This window comes from Canis aureus, chromosome 32, assembly GCF_053574225.1.
Source record: "Canis aureus isolate CA01 chromosome 32, VMU_Caureus_v.1.0, whole genome shotgun sequence".
NCBI classification, from domain to species: Eukaryota; Metazoa; Chordata; class Mammalia; order Carnivora; family Canidae; genus Canis; species Canis aureus.
The window spans coordinates 44,123,212-44,138,149 of record NC_135642.1 but is presented as its reverse complement, the minus strand read 5'-3'; the positions used below and the strand labels follow the sequence as shown (position 1 = coordinate 44,138,149).

The 14,938-nt window shown below is 57.2% G+C and overlaps 1 protein-coding gene across 10 annotated transcripts in view; it reads left to right on the top strand.

The window, feature by feature from the left end:
- PSTPIP1 (proline-serine-threonine phosphatase interacting protein 1) overlaps positions 1 to 9,990 on the top strand; it is a 39,324-nt gene extending 29,334 nt beyond the window's left edge. For 3 of the 10 annotated variants that reach the window (XM_077882034.1, XM_077882038.1, XM_077882039.1), the window contains exons 9-15: positions 5,661 to 5,740; positions 5,984 to 6,082; positions 6,512 to 6,608; positions 7,025 to 7,098; positions 8,858 to 8,916; positions 9,022 to 9,140; positions 9,641 to 9,990. In XM_077882034.1, the coding sequence (XP_077738160.1) occupies positions 5,661 to 5,740; positions 5,984 to 6,082; positions 6,512 to 6,608; positions 7,025 to 7,098; positions 8,858 to 8,916; positions 9,022 to 9,140; positions 9,641 to 9,963 (851 nt within the window). In that variant the 3' untranslated portion in view covers positions 9,964 to 9,990. Of the gene's footprint in view, positions 1 to 5,660; positions 5,741 to 5,983; positions 6,083 to 6,511; positions 6,609 to 7,007; positions 7,099 to 8,857; positions 8,917 to 9,021; positions 9,141 to 9,640 lie in introns of all 10 variants that reach the window. The other 7 variants (XM_077882035.1, XM_077882036.1, XM_077882037.1 and 4 more) reach the window with 7 other exon arrangements.
- The last annotated feature ends 4,948 nt before the right edge of the window (positions 9,991 to 14,938 follow it).

Sequence of the window (14,938 nt, the reverse complement as noted above, 5' to 3'; positions counted from 1 at the left end):
GCTGAAACCAAGAGTCAGATGCTTAACCGACTGTGCCACTGAGGTGCCTCCAGATTGTTTCTTTTTTTTTTTTTTTTAATGTTGAGTTATATGAGTTCTCTATATATTTTGAATGTTTTTTTAAGATTTATTTATTTATTCATGATAGACATAGCAAGAAGCAGGAGGCAGAGGCACAGGCAGAGGGAGAAGCAGACCCCATGCAGGGAGCCCAACGTGGGACTCGATCCCGGGTCTCCAGGATCGTGCCCTGGGCCAAAGGCAGGCGCTAAACCATTGAGCCACCCAGGGATCCCATATATTTGAATATTACCCCCTTATCTTCTCCCATTCAGCTGGTCGTCTTTTTCATTTTTTTGATGGTTTTCTTTGCTTTGGAAAAGCTTTTTGGTTTGATGTATTTCCAATTGTTTATTTTTGCTTTTGTTTCTTTCCTTTGACTGAAGGAACAGATCCAGAAAATATCGCTAAGGTGACATCCAAGGATTTACTACCTATGTTTTATTTTAGGACTTTATGGTTTCAGATCTCAAAATTAGGTCTTTAATCCATTTTGGGTTTATTTTTGTGTATGGTATAAGGAAGTGGTCTGGTTTCATTATTTTGGATGCAGTTCTCAGTTTTTCCAATGTCATTTATTGAAGAGACTATCTTTTCCCCCACTGTATAGTCCTGCCTCCTTTGTCATATATTAATCGACCATAGAAGCACGGGTTTGTCTCTGGGCTTTCTATTCTGTTCCATTGCCCAATGGGTCTGTTTCTGTGCCAGTACGTGTTTTGATTACTACAGCTTTGTTTATGATTTATTTATTTATTTATTTATTTATAATTTTTTAAAAGATTTTATTTATTTATTCATGAGAGGAAGAGAGAGAGAGAGAGAGAGAGGCAGAGACACAGGCAGAGGGAGAAGCAGGCTCCATGCAGGGAGCCTGACGTGGGACTCGATCCCAGGTCTCCAGGATCACGCCTGGGGTTGAAGGTGGTGCTAAACCGCTGAGCCACCCGGGCTGCCTGATTACTACAGCTTTGTAATTAAGTTTGAAACTTGGAATTGTAATACCTCCAGCTTTGTTCTTCCTTCTCAAGATTGCTTTGCCTGTTCAAGGTCTTTTGTGGTTCCATACAAATTTTAGGATTTGTTCCAGTTCTGTGAAAATATATTGTTGGTGCTTTGATAGGAATTGTATCGAATCTGTAAATTTCTTAGGGCAGTGTGGGCATTGTAACAATATTAATTCTTCCAATCCATGAGCATGGTATACCTTTCCATTTATTTGTGTCGTCTTCAATTTCTTTCATCAAGGCTTTTGTTCTCAGAGTATAGGTCTTTCATTTCCTTAATTTATTCCTAGGTATTTTATTCTTTTTGGTGCAATTATAAATGGGATTCTTTCTTTTTTTTTAAGATTTTATTTATTTATTTATTCATGAGAGACACAAAGAGAGAGGCAGAGACACAGGCAGAGGGAGAAGCAGGCTCCATGCAGGGAGCCCCACGTGGGACTCAATCCCGGGACCCCAGGGTCACGCCCTGGGCTGAATGCAGTGCTAAACCGCTGAGCCACCAGGGCTGCCCATGGCATTGTTTCTTAATTTCTCTTTTCACTAGTTCATTATTGGTGTTTTGTATACTGCAACTTTACTGAGTTCACTTATTAGTTTTCATAGTTTTTTGGTGGAAGCTTTAGGGTTTTCTTTTTTTTTTAAGATTTATTTACTTATTTATTCATGATAGAGAGAGAGAGAGAGAGAGAGAGAGAGAGGCAGAGACACAGGCAGAGGGAGAAGCAGGCTCCATGCTGGGAGCCCGATGCAGGACTTGATCCTGGGACTCCAGGATCACGCCCTGGGCCAAAGGCAGGCCCCAAACCACTGAGCCACCCAGGGATCCCTGCTTTAGAGTTTTCTATATATAGTGTCATGTCATCTGCAAACAGTGAGTTTTACTTCTTCTTTACTAATTTGGATATGTCTTTTTCTTTGCTGATTGCTGAGTAAAAATGGTAAGAATGGACATCCTTGTTTCGTTCCTGATCTTAACAGGCAAAGCTTTCACCTTTTCACTACTGAATATGGTGTTAGCTATGATTTGTCATTGATGGCCTTTATTATGTTTAAGTATGTTCCCTCTAAACTCATTTATTGAGAGTTTTTGTCATGAATGAATGTTGAGTGTTGTCAAATAGCTTTTCTGCATCCATTATTTCTAGTAGTCTCTTACAATCCTTTGTATTTTTTTGGTGTCAGTTGCAACTTCTCCTCTTTCATTTCTGATTTTATCTGAATCCTCTTTCTTTTGGTCCTGATGAGTCTGGCTGAAGGTTGACCAATTTTGTGTATCTTTTCAAAGAATTAGCTCTTAGTTTTATTGATCTTTTTCTGGGTTGTTGTTGTTTTTGGTCTCTATTTCATTTATTTCCACTCTAATCTTTATTATTTCCTTCCTTCTACCAACCTTGGGGTTTGTTGTTTTTCTAGTTCCTTTAGATGTAAGATCAGATTGTTCATTTGGGGGTTTTCCTGTTTCTTGAGGTAGGCCTGTATTGGTATAAACCTCCCTCTTAGAATTGCTTTTGCCACCTCTCAGAGATTCTGAAATGTTAAGTTTCCATTTTCGTTCATCTACAGGTATTCTTTGGTTTCCTTTTTGAATTCCTCATTGACTCATTGGTTGTTTAGTAGCATATTGTTCAGCCTCTATGTGTTTTTTTTTTTTTTTCAGTTTTTTCTTCCGTGTAACTGATTTCTAGTTTCATGCTGTTGTGATCAGAAAGGATGTTTGATAGTATCTCAATATTCTTAAATTTACTGAGACCTGTTTTGTGGATTAACATGTGATCTATTCTGGAGAATGTTCCATGTGCACTTGAAAAGAATGTGTATCCTGCTGTTTTGAGGTGGGATCTTCTCTACATATCTAAGTTCATGCGGTCTAAGGTGTCAAAGACATTGTTTCCTTACTGATTTTCTGTCTAGATGATCTATGCATTGATGTCAGTGGAGCATTAGTCTCCTAATATTATGGTATTACTGTCGATCTCTCCCTTTGTGTTTGTTATTATTTGCTTTATATAGTAAGGTGCCCTACGTTGGGTGCATGGATATTTACAACTGTTATCTCCTTTTGCTGGACTGATCCTTTTATCATTGTGTAATGCCCATCTTTGTCTCTTATTACAGTCTTTTTAAAAAGTCCATTTTGCTTGATAGCCGTAGTTTGACCCCAGCTTTGTTGCTGTTGCTTCCATTTGCATGGAATATCTTTTTCCATCCCTTCACTTTCGACCCGTATATGTCTTTAGGTCTGAGGTGAGTCTCTTGCAGGCAGCATATAGATGGGCCTTACTTTTTTAAAAAAGATTTTATTTATTTATTAGAGTAAGTGAGAGTGGGGTGGTGGGGGCGGTGGAGGAACAGAGGGTGAGGGACAAGCAGACTCTAAGGGAGTGCAGTGCCCAGTGCCAGGCTTGCTCCCACGAGCCTGAGATCACGACCCGAGCCGAAAGCAAGGATCAGATGCTCAACTGACTGAGCCCCTGGATGGGTCTTATTTTTTATCCATTCAGTCACCCTATGTCTTTTGTTTTTATTTATTTATTTATTTATTTATTTATTTATTTATTTAATTTATTTATGTGTTTACCCTATGTCTTTTGATTGGAGCATTTAGTCCATTTCTATTTAAAGTTATTATTGATAGGCATGTGTTTATTGACATCTTGCTCTTTTCTGGTTGTTTTTGTAGTTCTCTTGCTCTTTTCCTTTGTGATTTGATAACTTTCTTTAATGTTATACCTGGATTCTTATTTTTTGTGTATCTATTATCAAGTTTTCAGTTTGTGGTTGTTATGAGGTTCATATATGATACTCTGTGTATACAGCAGTTTATTTTTTGTTGATGGTCGCTTAAGTTCCAACACATTCTAAAAGCTCTATATTTTTATTCCTCCCCTACTTTTTATGCATATTTTGTCCTATTTTACATCTTTCTATTTTGCATATTCCTTAATTTTTATACCTATAATTGGTTCTACTACTTCTGTCTTTAAACTTTCATACTAGATTGATAAGTGACTGACCTACTATTTTTACAATATGTTTGCTTTTACTGGTGACATTTCTTCCCTTTCATAATTTTACATCTTAGTTATGGCCTTTTCTTTTCCGTTTAAAGAAGACCATTTAACATTTCTTGTAAGGTCAGTTTTGTGATGATGAACTACTCTAACTTTGCTTTGAGAAATTCTTTATCTCAATTGTGAATGATACTCATGCTACGTAGAGTATTCTTGGTTTTAGGGTTGTTTATTGTTGTTTTTTAAATCTCTACACCCAACGTGGGGCTCGAACTCACAACCCTGAGATCAAGAGTTCCCTGCTTCCAAATGAGCCAGCCAGGCACCCTTTAGGTTTTTGTCTTTTATTTTTCCTAGTTATATTTTTCAGCTCTGCTTGTTTTGTTTTTAATATTTTCTATCTCTTTATTGAGGTTCTGAATTCATCCACTCTCAAGTCTGATGAGCATTTTTATGACTATTACTTTTTTTATTTTATTTTATTATTTTATTTTTTTTGACTATTACTTTTAACTCTTTATCAGGTAGATTGTTTATCTTTGTTTTGTTCTTTTCTGGGGTTTCTGTCTTGTTCTTTCATTTGGAACACATTCCTCTTCTCCCCATTTTGTGTGTTTGTTTATATGTATTTGGTAGGCAACAGCCTTGGAGGTCTCACGTAGGTGGGAGCCTGAGGAGCCCAGTAGCACAATCCTTCCTGTTCACTAGAATCAAGGCTCTAGAGGTGTCACCTGCATGGGGCCCTCTGCCGGCTTCCTGTGGGGATCTGGCCGTGACGGTGGCACGCTTGCTGGTGGGCAGGGCTGGCCACCGAGTGGCTAGTGGAGAGGGTTGGCTGCAGCTGCTCCAGGTGTGCTGGTGTGGGAGGTTGGCCCCCAGCAGCTTGGCCGCACTGTTGCATCCCCCTTTGTAACAAAGGAGGAAATTGAGACACAGAGAGCTTAAGTAACTACCGCAGGTCACACAGCCAAGAAGTGGTCTGCGTGTGAACCCAGGCTGTCTGGCTCCGGAGCCCGGGACCTACAGCAGCCGTCATGGGAGACAGACCCACTCCCCCCCAAGCACACGGAGCCTTCTCTGGGCCCCTGTCTCTTCCATTCTTCCATCCTTCACGTGATCCCAGAAGCCCCCAGCCCCAGCATCCTTTGTGTCTGTTGGCACACCTCCTAGGACAGAGAGCTCACCCCCCACCCCCCGCGGAAACGCGCTCCCTCCTGCTCCGCCTCTCCCGGGACCCAGCTGCTCCCTTGGCTGGTAGACAGATGCCCCCCAGGTTTCTAGGACTGGAGGTTCCACTCAGCAGCTCGCATCCCCCCTCAGTACCGCCCTCTCCCAGCCTGTCTCCCGTCCAGCAGGTGTGAGAGGGTGGGACCCAGGGGTGCCAAGAGACCTGGCCTCGCACCCCAAGGCCCGGGGTGTGCGGCTGCCCTGGGCCACTCAGAGCGCAGCGGGGGAGCTGGTCCCCCCAGGTGCTGGACGGGCGTCCAGGGGAAGCACCGGGCCGGGGAGGAGGGGGCTCCGCAGGGCCCCGGGGGGCTGGGGCGCCGGCCCGCCTCCCTGAGGACCCCTGTGCCCCCAGAGCGGGTCTACCGGCAGAACGTGGAGCAGCTGGAGAAGGTGCGGGGCGAGTGGGAGCAGGAGCACCGGACGGCGTGTGAGGTGAGGCCCCGCCGCGTCCCTGCCTCCCGCGTGTCCGCGGCCCCCGTGCGCCCCCCGTGTGCCCCGTCGCGGCCGAGCCCGCAGCCACGCGCCCTGCACCCCTTGCCGCTGACCCACACGCAGACGGAGCTCCTAGCCCGGGTGCTGCGGGCGGGCCGGGCCGGGCTGGGGACCGGGTTCGGGGCTCGGGTTCAGGGCTCGGGCCGCAGCCTCGCGTCTCCCGGCCTCCCCGCCCGCCCCCAGGCCTTCCAGCTGCAGGAGTTCGACCGACTGACCATCCTCCGCAACGCCCTGTGGGTGCACTGCAACCAGCTGTCCCTGCAGTGCGTCAAGGACGACGAGGTGCGGCTGGGCGCGGGCGGGGGCGGCGCGCGGGGGGCCGCGGTGGCCTCGGCCTCAGGGTCCCGGTCCCCACCCTGCTCACGGGGCCACCATCCCACTGTGCACACGCTTGGGCTCGGACTGGCCCCCGCCCCGGGCTCGGAGGAGCCTGGGCCTCGGGGCCTCTCACAGGGACCCCAAAGCCTGGCTGCAGGGTCCCCGCTCACCCCCGGGGCCAAGTCACTGTGCCTCTGGCGCTTCCTTGTCCTTTGGAGGACGGAGGCGCGTCCCGGGGACCCTGGGCCCAGCAGGTGCTCGGGAGCCCAGAGAGGTGGTCGGGCCCCAGGGCGCCCCGCAGGGAGGAGGCTGGGGGTGGGGGGGCTGAGGCCCCCTGAGCAGCACCTGGAGAGCGCGGCCCCCTCAGCCCCCCTCGGCCCGCCTCGCCCCCAGCTCTACGAGGAGGTGCGGCTGACGCTCGAAGGCTGCAGCGTGGAAGCCGACATCGACAGCTTCATCCAGGCCAGGAGCACAGGCGCCGAGCCCCCAGGTGAGCCCAGCCTGGGCCGCAGAGCCGCGGGGCCCCGGTGTCCCCAGGAGGCCCCAGGAGGCCCCAGGAGGCCCCAGGAGGCCCGGCCCCAGCCCTGACGCTCCTCTCTGGACAAGGCGGGCGGCTCCGTGGGGACAGAGCAGTTCCCCGCCGGGTGCAGCAGTGAGGAGAGCTGGAAGGGGGGCGGGGGGGCGCCCCGGGGCCTGCTGGGCTCCCCTGGGGCCGGAGCCCGGGACTGCTCTCCGTGGGGCCCACAGCGGGCGCCTGAGCTGCGAGCGGCCCCTCCCTCAGCTCCGAGGCAGAGGTCGTCGGGGTCTCCGCATGGGGACAAGTTGGGGTAGCAGGTGGCAGAGGTCCTGCCTGCCGGGGCCACCCAGCCTCACAGCCTGCTGCCCGCAGCTCCGGTGTCCTTCCAGAACTACTACGACCGAGAGGTCACCCCGGCAGCCGGCAGCCCCAGCACGCAGCCATCCTGCGGCATGATCAAGAGGTGAGGCGCCCGCTGGGCCTGGGCCCGGCCCCTCCACCTGCGGGCGGCCCTTCCTCACCTGCTTGCTGAGACCCGCCGCGGGGCTGCTGCTAGGGGTCTGTCGGGCGCTCTGGGGAGAAGCCGACTCAATCGAGCCTCACGACACCCACAGCCCCAGGGGGCCCAGGCATTAAGCAAATCATCACACCCGCTGACTCGGCAGTGACTGTGCTCAGAGCTACCGAGACCCCAGGCCGGCCCCTCGTCCCTGGGCCCCGCTGCTGGCCTGCGTCGGTGGCCGGGCTGTCGCGCTGCAGCGGGGACACTGCGGCTGGTGCGGATCCGGGCACAGGGCAGGCCCCGCACAGCGACTCTCCCGGCCCCTCCTCGGCCTGGCTGCAGGGCCCAGGGGCCTTGCGTCACCGCGTCGCTGCACCGGTCACTCGCCTTCCCTGGGCCCAGAGAACCTAAGGACTTGCTTCGGGCCTGGGGTGACCAGGGCGAAGGCCCACTAGGAGCAGCACCACCTGCCCGGGGAGCCCTCGGCGGCAGGCTCCTGAGGGGCCCTTGGGCCCTGGCGGCGGGCGTCTGAGCATCCGCGGTCTCGTGTGGTGCCCGCACCCCCACCCCAGGGCCCTGCCGCACCCCCACCCCAGGGCCCTGCGACACCCTCTCCCCATCCAAGCTCATGCAGAGAAGGCCCTGCCTGTGGGTGGTCGGCAGGATGGGGACGGGTTACGGGCCTCCCAGGCCTCCGAGCCCCCGGAGCCCCCGGCAGGCCGCCCCGGAGGCAGGGAGCACAGCGTGTCCGTCCAGGAGCCGGGAGAGAGCAGTGACCCCAGGGGGGAGTCACAGCCTCACAGCTGCACCGAGTGACCCTGGGGCTCGCAGGCCGCCCTGCAGCCCTGGGGAGACCCGGACCTCAACAGGGGGCCGTGCAGACGACAGGATGGGAGAGCTCCCGGGCGTAGTGTCTTGGAAGGACAGATGGCCAGGACAGAAGTCCCACTGAGTGGAGGCGGCCTGGCTCCTGGGGGGGGCGGGGGTCACCATGTGGGGGCAGCACAGGGAAGGGGCCGGCGGCCGGCACAGGGGTCACCATGGGGGCCGGCACAGGGGGCCAGCAGGGAGCCGGGCACGGCGGTGGGGGGGCCAGGACTCGGGAACCGCTGTCCTGGTGCAGCCGACTGGAGCCGGGCGGCGGGGCCTGCGGCAGGGCCCCCCCCCCCCCCACCGAGCTCGCTCCTCCGGCCGCGGCCCCGCCGCCCACCCCCTGCCTGTCTCCCTGCCCGGGCTCCCCGAGGGGCAGGGCCGTCCCGTTAGTGTGGGGCCTGCTGGGACCTGCTGGGCCTGTGCCCCCCCGAGGCCAGGTCCACACACACACACGTCCGAGTTCCCATCCCGCCGTGTCCCCCCCAGAGGGTCCGACCCGTCCTGGCTCCCGCGCGCCCAGGGGGCCCCTCCATCCCGCACACGCTCCACCCGAGGGGAGCCCCCCTGACCCGCAGCCTCTCAGGGCTTGGCTCCACCCCACGACGCCCGCGCCTGCCTGGCCCTCAGCGCTGCCCGCTTCTGGGGTCCCCCCGTTTTACTTTGCGAGCCTCCGTGACTCCCGCCTGCCGGGCTCGGAGCCCCACCTGCGGGGTCAGGGCCGGCTGGGCCGGGTCGCCGTGGGGTGCAGGCCCCGGGCCACGAGTGAGCTTCCTCGCCAGGCAGATGGAGCGGCGGTGGGGGGCGCGGGAAGCCCCCCCACCCTGGGGCCGACCTGCCTTCCCGTCAGCAGGTTCTCCGGGCTGCTGCACGGAAGTCCCAAGGCCTCGGCGGTGGGAGCTTCCGCAGGTGACTGCGGGGGACGGGCCAGCGCTGCCCTGGGGTGAAGGGAGGCCCCGCAGGGCACGGGGGGCCCGCCCAGGGTGGGGGGGCTGTGGGCTCACACGGTTTCAGCCTCCGCAGAGACCCCGAGCGCGGCCCCGGGACAGGCCGAGGGCGTCTACAGCAGCATCGTGGTGAAGGAGGCGCCGGGGCCCCCCGCCTACCGGGCGCTCTACGACTACGCGGCCCAGGTGAGGCCAGGCCCCCCGAGGGCTGCGGAGGGGGCGCGTGGCCCTGGAGCAGCACCCAGCCCGGGGGCTCAGCTGCCGCTGGGGAGCGGGCAAGAACGGGGGCGCCCCTCGGCTGGGCCCGGGCCACGGGGCGGCTGTGTGACCCTCGGGTCCAGGCCGCTCCCTGCTTGACGGGAGGGTCGCAGAGCCCCCCGGGCCCACCCGGATTGAGGCTCGGGGCTACGGGGGCGGGGGGAGGAGAGGGAGCGTCCGCGGGGCAGAGGTCAGCTCAGCAGCTGTGGGGGCTGGGGCAGAGGGGAAAGTGGGGGACCCAGGGCGGGGGAGGCAGCAGGCTGAGCCCCACAGGGCCCTCTTCCCTGCGAGCCTGCAAAGGCCCCCCAGCCCCGGGGCCCCCGCCCACCTGGCGGCCAGCTGGCACCTGCTGTCTGGGGCGGGGTGCCGACGGACCCCCCACCGCCCGCGGCCCTCCCAGCCCGGCCTGCTCTCATTCCCTTGCCCAGAATTCCGACGAGTTGAACATCAACGCGGGGGACGTCCTGGAGGTCATCCTGGAAGGGGAGGACGGCTGGTGGACAGTGGAGCGCAACGGGCAGCGCGGCTTCGTCCCTGGCTCCTACCTGGAGAAGCTCTGAGGGGCGGAGCCCCCCCGACCACCCTGCTGTCCCCGCGGCCTCACTGGGCCGGGATGGGGTCCGAGGGGGCCCCCCCCATGGTGTTGGCCGCTCCCTGCGCGGTGTCTGCACCGGGAATAAAGGAGTGCGTTGCCCTCTCCCTGGTCTGCAGGGTCCCGTTCACTCTTCGGCCCTCACGTCCAAGCGTCTAGTCCAAGATGGGGCCGCGGAGTGCAGGGAGGGAGATGTGGGGGGGCGGGCAGGGGTGCACCGGGAGACAGGCTCCCCCCAACCTGCTGGGGAGGGAGCAGGGCCCTGGGCCCAGACCGCCAGGGAGACCCACACCCGGGTAAAGGGAAGGGGGGCGATGGGGGGTGATGGGGGCCTGGAAGGGCAGCGGCAGGCAGGGCAGGGCACCCCGAGGAGAAGGGCGCCAGGTGGGGTATGAGCACGGGGGGGGGGGGGTGGCGAGGTGGGATCGCCTGGAACACTCTGGGATGAGCCAAGCTCAGTCTGCGGAAGAGGCAGCGGCTCCGCTGCAGGGAGGGGGCCGCGGGCAGCGGGGAGGCAGCCGAGCACCTGCTGGGGCAGTGGTCCTGCCCCCACACCCAGCCGAGGCCCACGGGAGGCCTGGAGGCCGGGGAGGCCGGGGAGGCCAGGGCTGCGGCACCTCGGCCCGTCGGCAGGAAGCCCTCCCGGGCGGGGGTCCCCTCTGATGCTCTTGGGCCTCTTCTTGCCCCCGGAGCCCAGGAACAGCTGCCGCCGCTGGCCTGGGAGGCCCCGCTTGGCCGAGGCACCCGGGGCGGGGGTCACGGGCCCCTGAGGAGCAGCTCCCGCGGCCTGGACGCTGCCCACTGGGCCCCGAGGCCTCGGTCCTGCTTTGCTCAGGGAGCCCGCGAGCGGCCCGGGGACCAGCGACGGGACCGTCCCGAGGCTGAGGGCGCCACAGGCTTCTGAGGGTCGGTGACCCCGGGACAGCGCGGGACCGGGAAGGCTCCCCGGGAAGGGGCAGGCCCTCGGCTCCGCCGCGTCCGACGCTCCGCACGGGCTGCGGGAGGCCCCACACCAGGAGCCGCAGGAGCCGCGACGACGCTGCCGGGGACGGGCCGTGACACCAGCAAAGCCCGGGGCCCAGGCCGGGAGGGGACTGTCCTGCGGCCCCGCAGCCCCGGCCAGGCCTCCTCGTGGCCCAGCAAGCCTGGCGCCTGGCCTCGGGGACACGGGCTGCGGGGCCCAAGCAGCAGCACCGCGCCGGGCCGGGGGTGGGGAAGGGCCTCGGGCTTCTCAGAAAAATCAGATGGAGGCTGAGATCCTTCCGGAAATGTCCTCTTCCCCTGTAAGGCACTTCCTACAAGAGAACCGACCCCACGCCCGACACGTCTGACGCCCTCAGTAGGGATGTTGGCAAAGACACCTGCGGCGGCGCAGGGTCTGCTCTCCCCGGGGAGACCGGTGGAGAAGGGTCTACAAGGGTTCTGCGGGCGGCCCCGGCCGAGACCGGCAGGCACCGGGAGGGGACGCGACGCGACAAGGTGTCCCGAAGGCTCCTGGGGCAGAGCCTGCGCCTGAGAACGGGGGGCGGGGGGGGGGCGGGGGGGGGCGGCACTGGGCTGAGGGGTGTCCTCCCGAGCTCGGCCACCCCGGGGCGGTGGTGGTAGGAGGGGGCGCCGGCGCCGGGGCTGGGGGCCAGAGGCTGAGGGGGGGGGACGGGGGGACACTGGGCGGGGCCGGGCCTGAGCACCAGGGCCCGGGGAGGAGGGCGGCCTGGGCCGGGCACGGGCCCTCGTAGCAGCCTCGGGGGAAGCGGGAGAGCAGCTCGGGCTCAGCGCTTCATTCCCCGGAAATACCTGGTCGTCTCCATCGAACATTCCATCCAGCCGCAGAGCCTTGTCCGAGACCTCTGGCCTGGACCCTGACCCCACCTCCGACAGGTGCGGCAGCGGCGCCGGTAAGGACCGTGGGCGCCAGAGCCGACTGGACGCGAGTCGAGGGCTGCAGGTCGCCCGGGGAAGAGCCCACAGAGGAGCCCAAGACTCGCTGGCTCCGCGGCCTTCTCCACCGTCTCTGCCACCAGGCGGCGAGGACCCGGCGCCAGGCAGGGGGAACCGGCGCGCGGAACCGGTGTCTTCCTAACGAGGCCCGCTTAGACACGGCCTCCGCAGTCGGGACGTCAGCGTCGAAGCCAGGCTCAGGCTTCCCCGCTGCCATTCTTCGGGACCTTGCTTTCACCGTCGGTGACAGGGGCTCCAGTTGCCGTCCTCGCCCAAGGGTGACACGGAGTAAAGCAGCGGCCCTCTACCCCCGAGGCCCAGCACCGCCTCCCCCCGCCTCCCCGGCTCCGCCCAGGCCCTGCAACCTCCGCACGGGAACCGGCTCCTCTGGCTGGACCAGGATGCCCGGCCGTTTGCCATCCTGGCCTGTGACGCGACAGCGCGAGCCCGGGACAAAGCCGCCACCAGCAGGCGGGCACACCGCCCTCCACCAGCTCGCGGGGCCTGAGGACTCGGGGCTCGCGGCTTTCTCTCAGGCGCCCAGCAGAGCCCGGGGAGGAGGGCGCCGCTGCACCTCAGGTCCACGTGGAGACCTTACGCACCAGCCAGCAGTGGGTCTTCCCCCTGGCTGCTCCGCGGGGTCCCCTGCTGAGATGCTGACGCCCTGAAACCCGTTCTCTGCCGGCCGAGCTTGAGCATCAACATTTTAAACATTCTACTGGTGATTCTAATTTGCAGCCAGGGATGAAAACCTTTCTGGCTGATGGGTTCTTTGGCTTTGGGGGAAAAAAAAAAAAGGAAATCATATTCTGACGGCATTGCAGGGACTGATCTCAGACCTGCGGCGCCCACCAGGTGCCAGGGGCTGGGGTGCAGAGATAAACAAACCTCTCCATCTTGTTATAATTTCTGTATCAACTTTCCTCCAGAGAGAAGGACCCGTGCGAGAGTCCATTTCCCACCACTAGCGACGTGCTCAGCGCGTCCAGAAAGGTGCCCAGCACACCTCAATAAAAAGTTGTTAAAGACCAAAAAAAAAAAAAAAAAAAGTTAATGCCTAAGAGTCTGCATCTGGAGATGTTCCCCGCAGCAAGGCCGGATTCAATCTGTAAGCCAGTGAAGCGTGATACTAACGGGTCCACGCAGCTGGCAGAAATGTCGCAATTCTACGATCCGATAGAGAACCTGCTACACAGTGAAGAAGGAAACAAGACCTCGTAGAACAGAATTCATACACTGGCAAGAAGCAAAACCAAATACCACACCAAATCTGATTTTATAAATGTAAATACAAGGATACACATCATTGCTAAACTTGCCTACTGGGTACTTTTTTCTTCATCGATGTCTGTCTTTATAGATTTGCATTTCTTAAAGCACCATTACTTTTGTTTCTAAAAAAGGGGGAGGACACAATTTTAAAAGAATAAGACAAGGACAGGATGAGCGGCAAAGACATCCCCGAGGTAATGAGAACGGCTGGTGCCAGGGACCAAGGCACCAGGGGTACGACAAGAGCCTGGAGCACCTTCTTAAGTCAGAAATCACAAAAGTGTTCAACAAAAATGTCAGGACATGGAAACAACCTAAAGGGGCAACCGCTGGCCAAACCTGGAACTTTATGAGAACCAAAAAGCAAAAAACACAAAAGGACAATAACGAACTCTAGACCACTGGAAAAAAATGGGAACCCATCAGTCCATAATGAACATAAACAGTAACTGGAGGAGAAGGGAGGGAGGAGACTGGGAAGCCGGCAGGGAAGGGGCGCCAGAACGGAAACGGTGCTTTACGGCCCTCACAGTAAAGAAGAAATCTAGAACAATCATCCTAAGGAAGGTTCGGCCAGGCCAGAATCACCAGTATTTGCTAAACCCCAGGGGAAGTTTGGTGGGGAACAGGATATGTGAACATTCAGTCGTGAAGTAGTAGGTCTCCAGAAATCATGGGAGTTGGAAGGGATGAAACAGAAACCACCTTAACCAAGTACTTACCCAGTGTGCCAAACCCGCCTTCCTCTCCTTCCTGGCCACGCTGGGAAGCGTCTCTTTGGCCCGCTGGGCAGCAGGGGCCACGGAGAGGATGGCCGGGCTGAGAGGACACTTAGCGTTTCCGCCTGGCGTGGGGGCCAGTCCTCTGCTCTCCTGGCTACTGAGCCAGGTGGGCACCTCCAGGGGTTTATCCCGTCACAGGGCAGGCAGCGTGCTCCTGCCAGAGCCCGACCCTCAGACTGGCAGGGCCCTGCTCTGAGTTCCTCAGTTCCTGTCCTCTCTTCCTTGACCTTCAGGCTGGGAGCTGTTTTACTACTAAGCTGCTTTAGGGTCCTTTTATTTATGTTATTAATGAGAGACACTGGAAGAGAGGCAGAGACGTAGAGGGAGAAGCAGGACCCTCGCAGGGAGCCCGATGCGGGACTCAATCCTGGGACCTGAGCCACCCAGGTGTCCCAGGGTCTTTTTTTTTAAACCCCCTTTTGGTAGTTAATCTTTACCACAGTTAGCAACTGTTTCCATCATTTCCTGTTTATATTTCCCCCTTCAGTGGACCCTGAACGATACACAGATGATCAAAATGAACATCATCATTTTGGGGCAGATGACATTGTGGTTACAACCTGAGAGGACACACGACACGGATAGTGCTCCCGCCACTTAGAACGCAAAACCTAATCTCATCAAGAGGGAGCATCCAATAAACCCAAAATGAGTAACAGCATTTAAAAGAAGGGACTGTATTTTTCCAAAATGTCAATGTCATAGGTGACAAAGCTATGGCAACATTCCAGATTAAAGGAGACCAAAGACAGGACAACTAACACCTGGTCCTTGACTGGATCTGGAACTGGAGGGGAAATGGTATAAAGGACGTTGTGAGGTCAACTGAAACATGAGGGGTAAGTTTAAGTATTGTGTCAGTATTCAACGTGCTCAATTACAACATCCTTATTCTTAGGGAATAACCCATCGATGTATTTAAAAGCCATGATATGGGCACCTGGGATTGGGATCTGTGCTTTGTAGGATATATTGGACTGAAAAGCACCTGTGGTTTTCTGGATCCCAAGGCCTTTAGACTTTGGCAACTGATATAATTAAAACACATGTAAATCATGAAGAACTGCAGATAGCACCAACATTTAAAACATTACACCGCTGTTTGGGAACTGAAATGTCCCCAAATAATTAAAAAGTACATG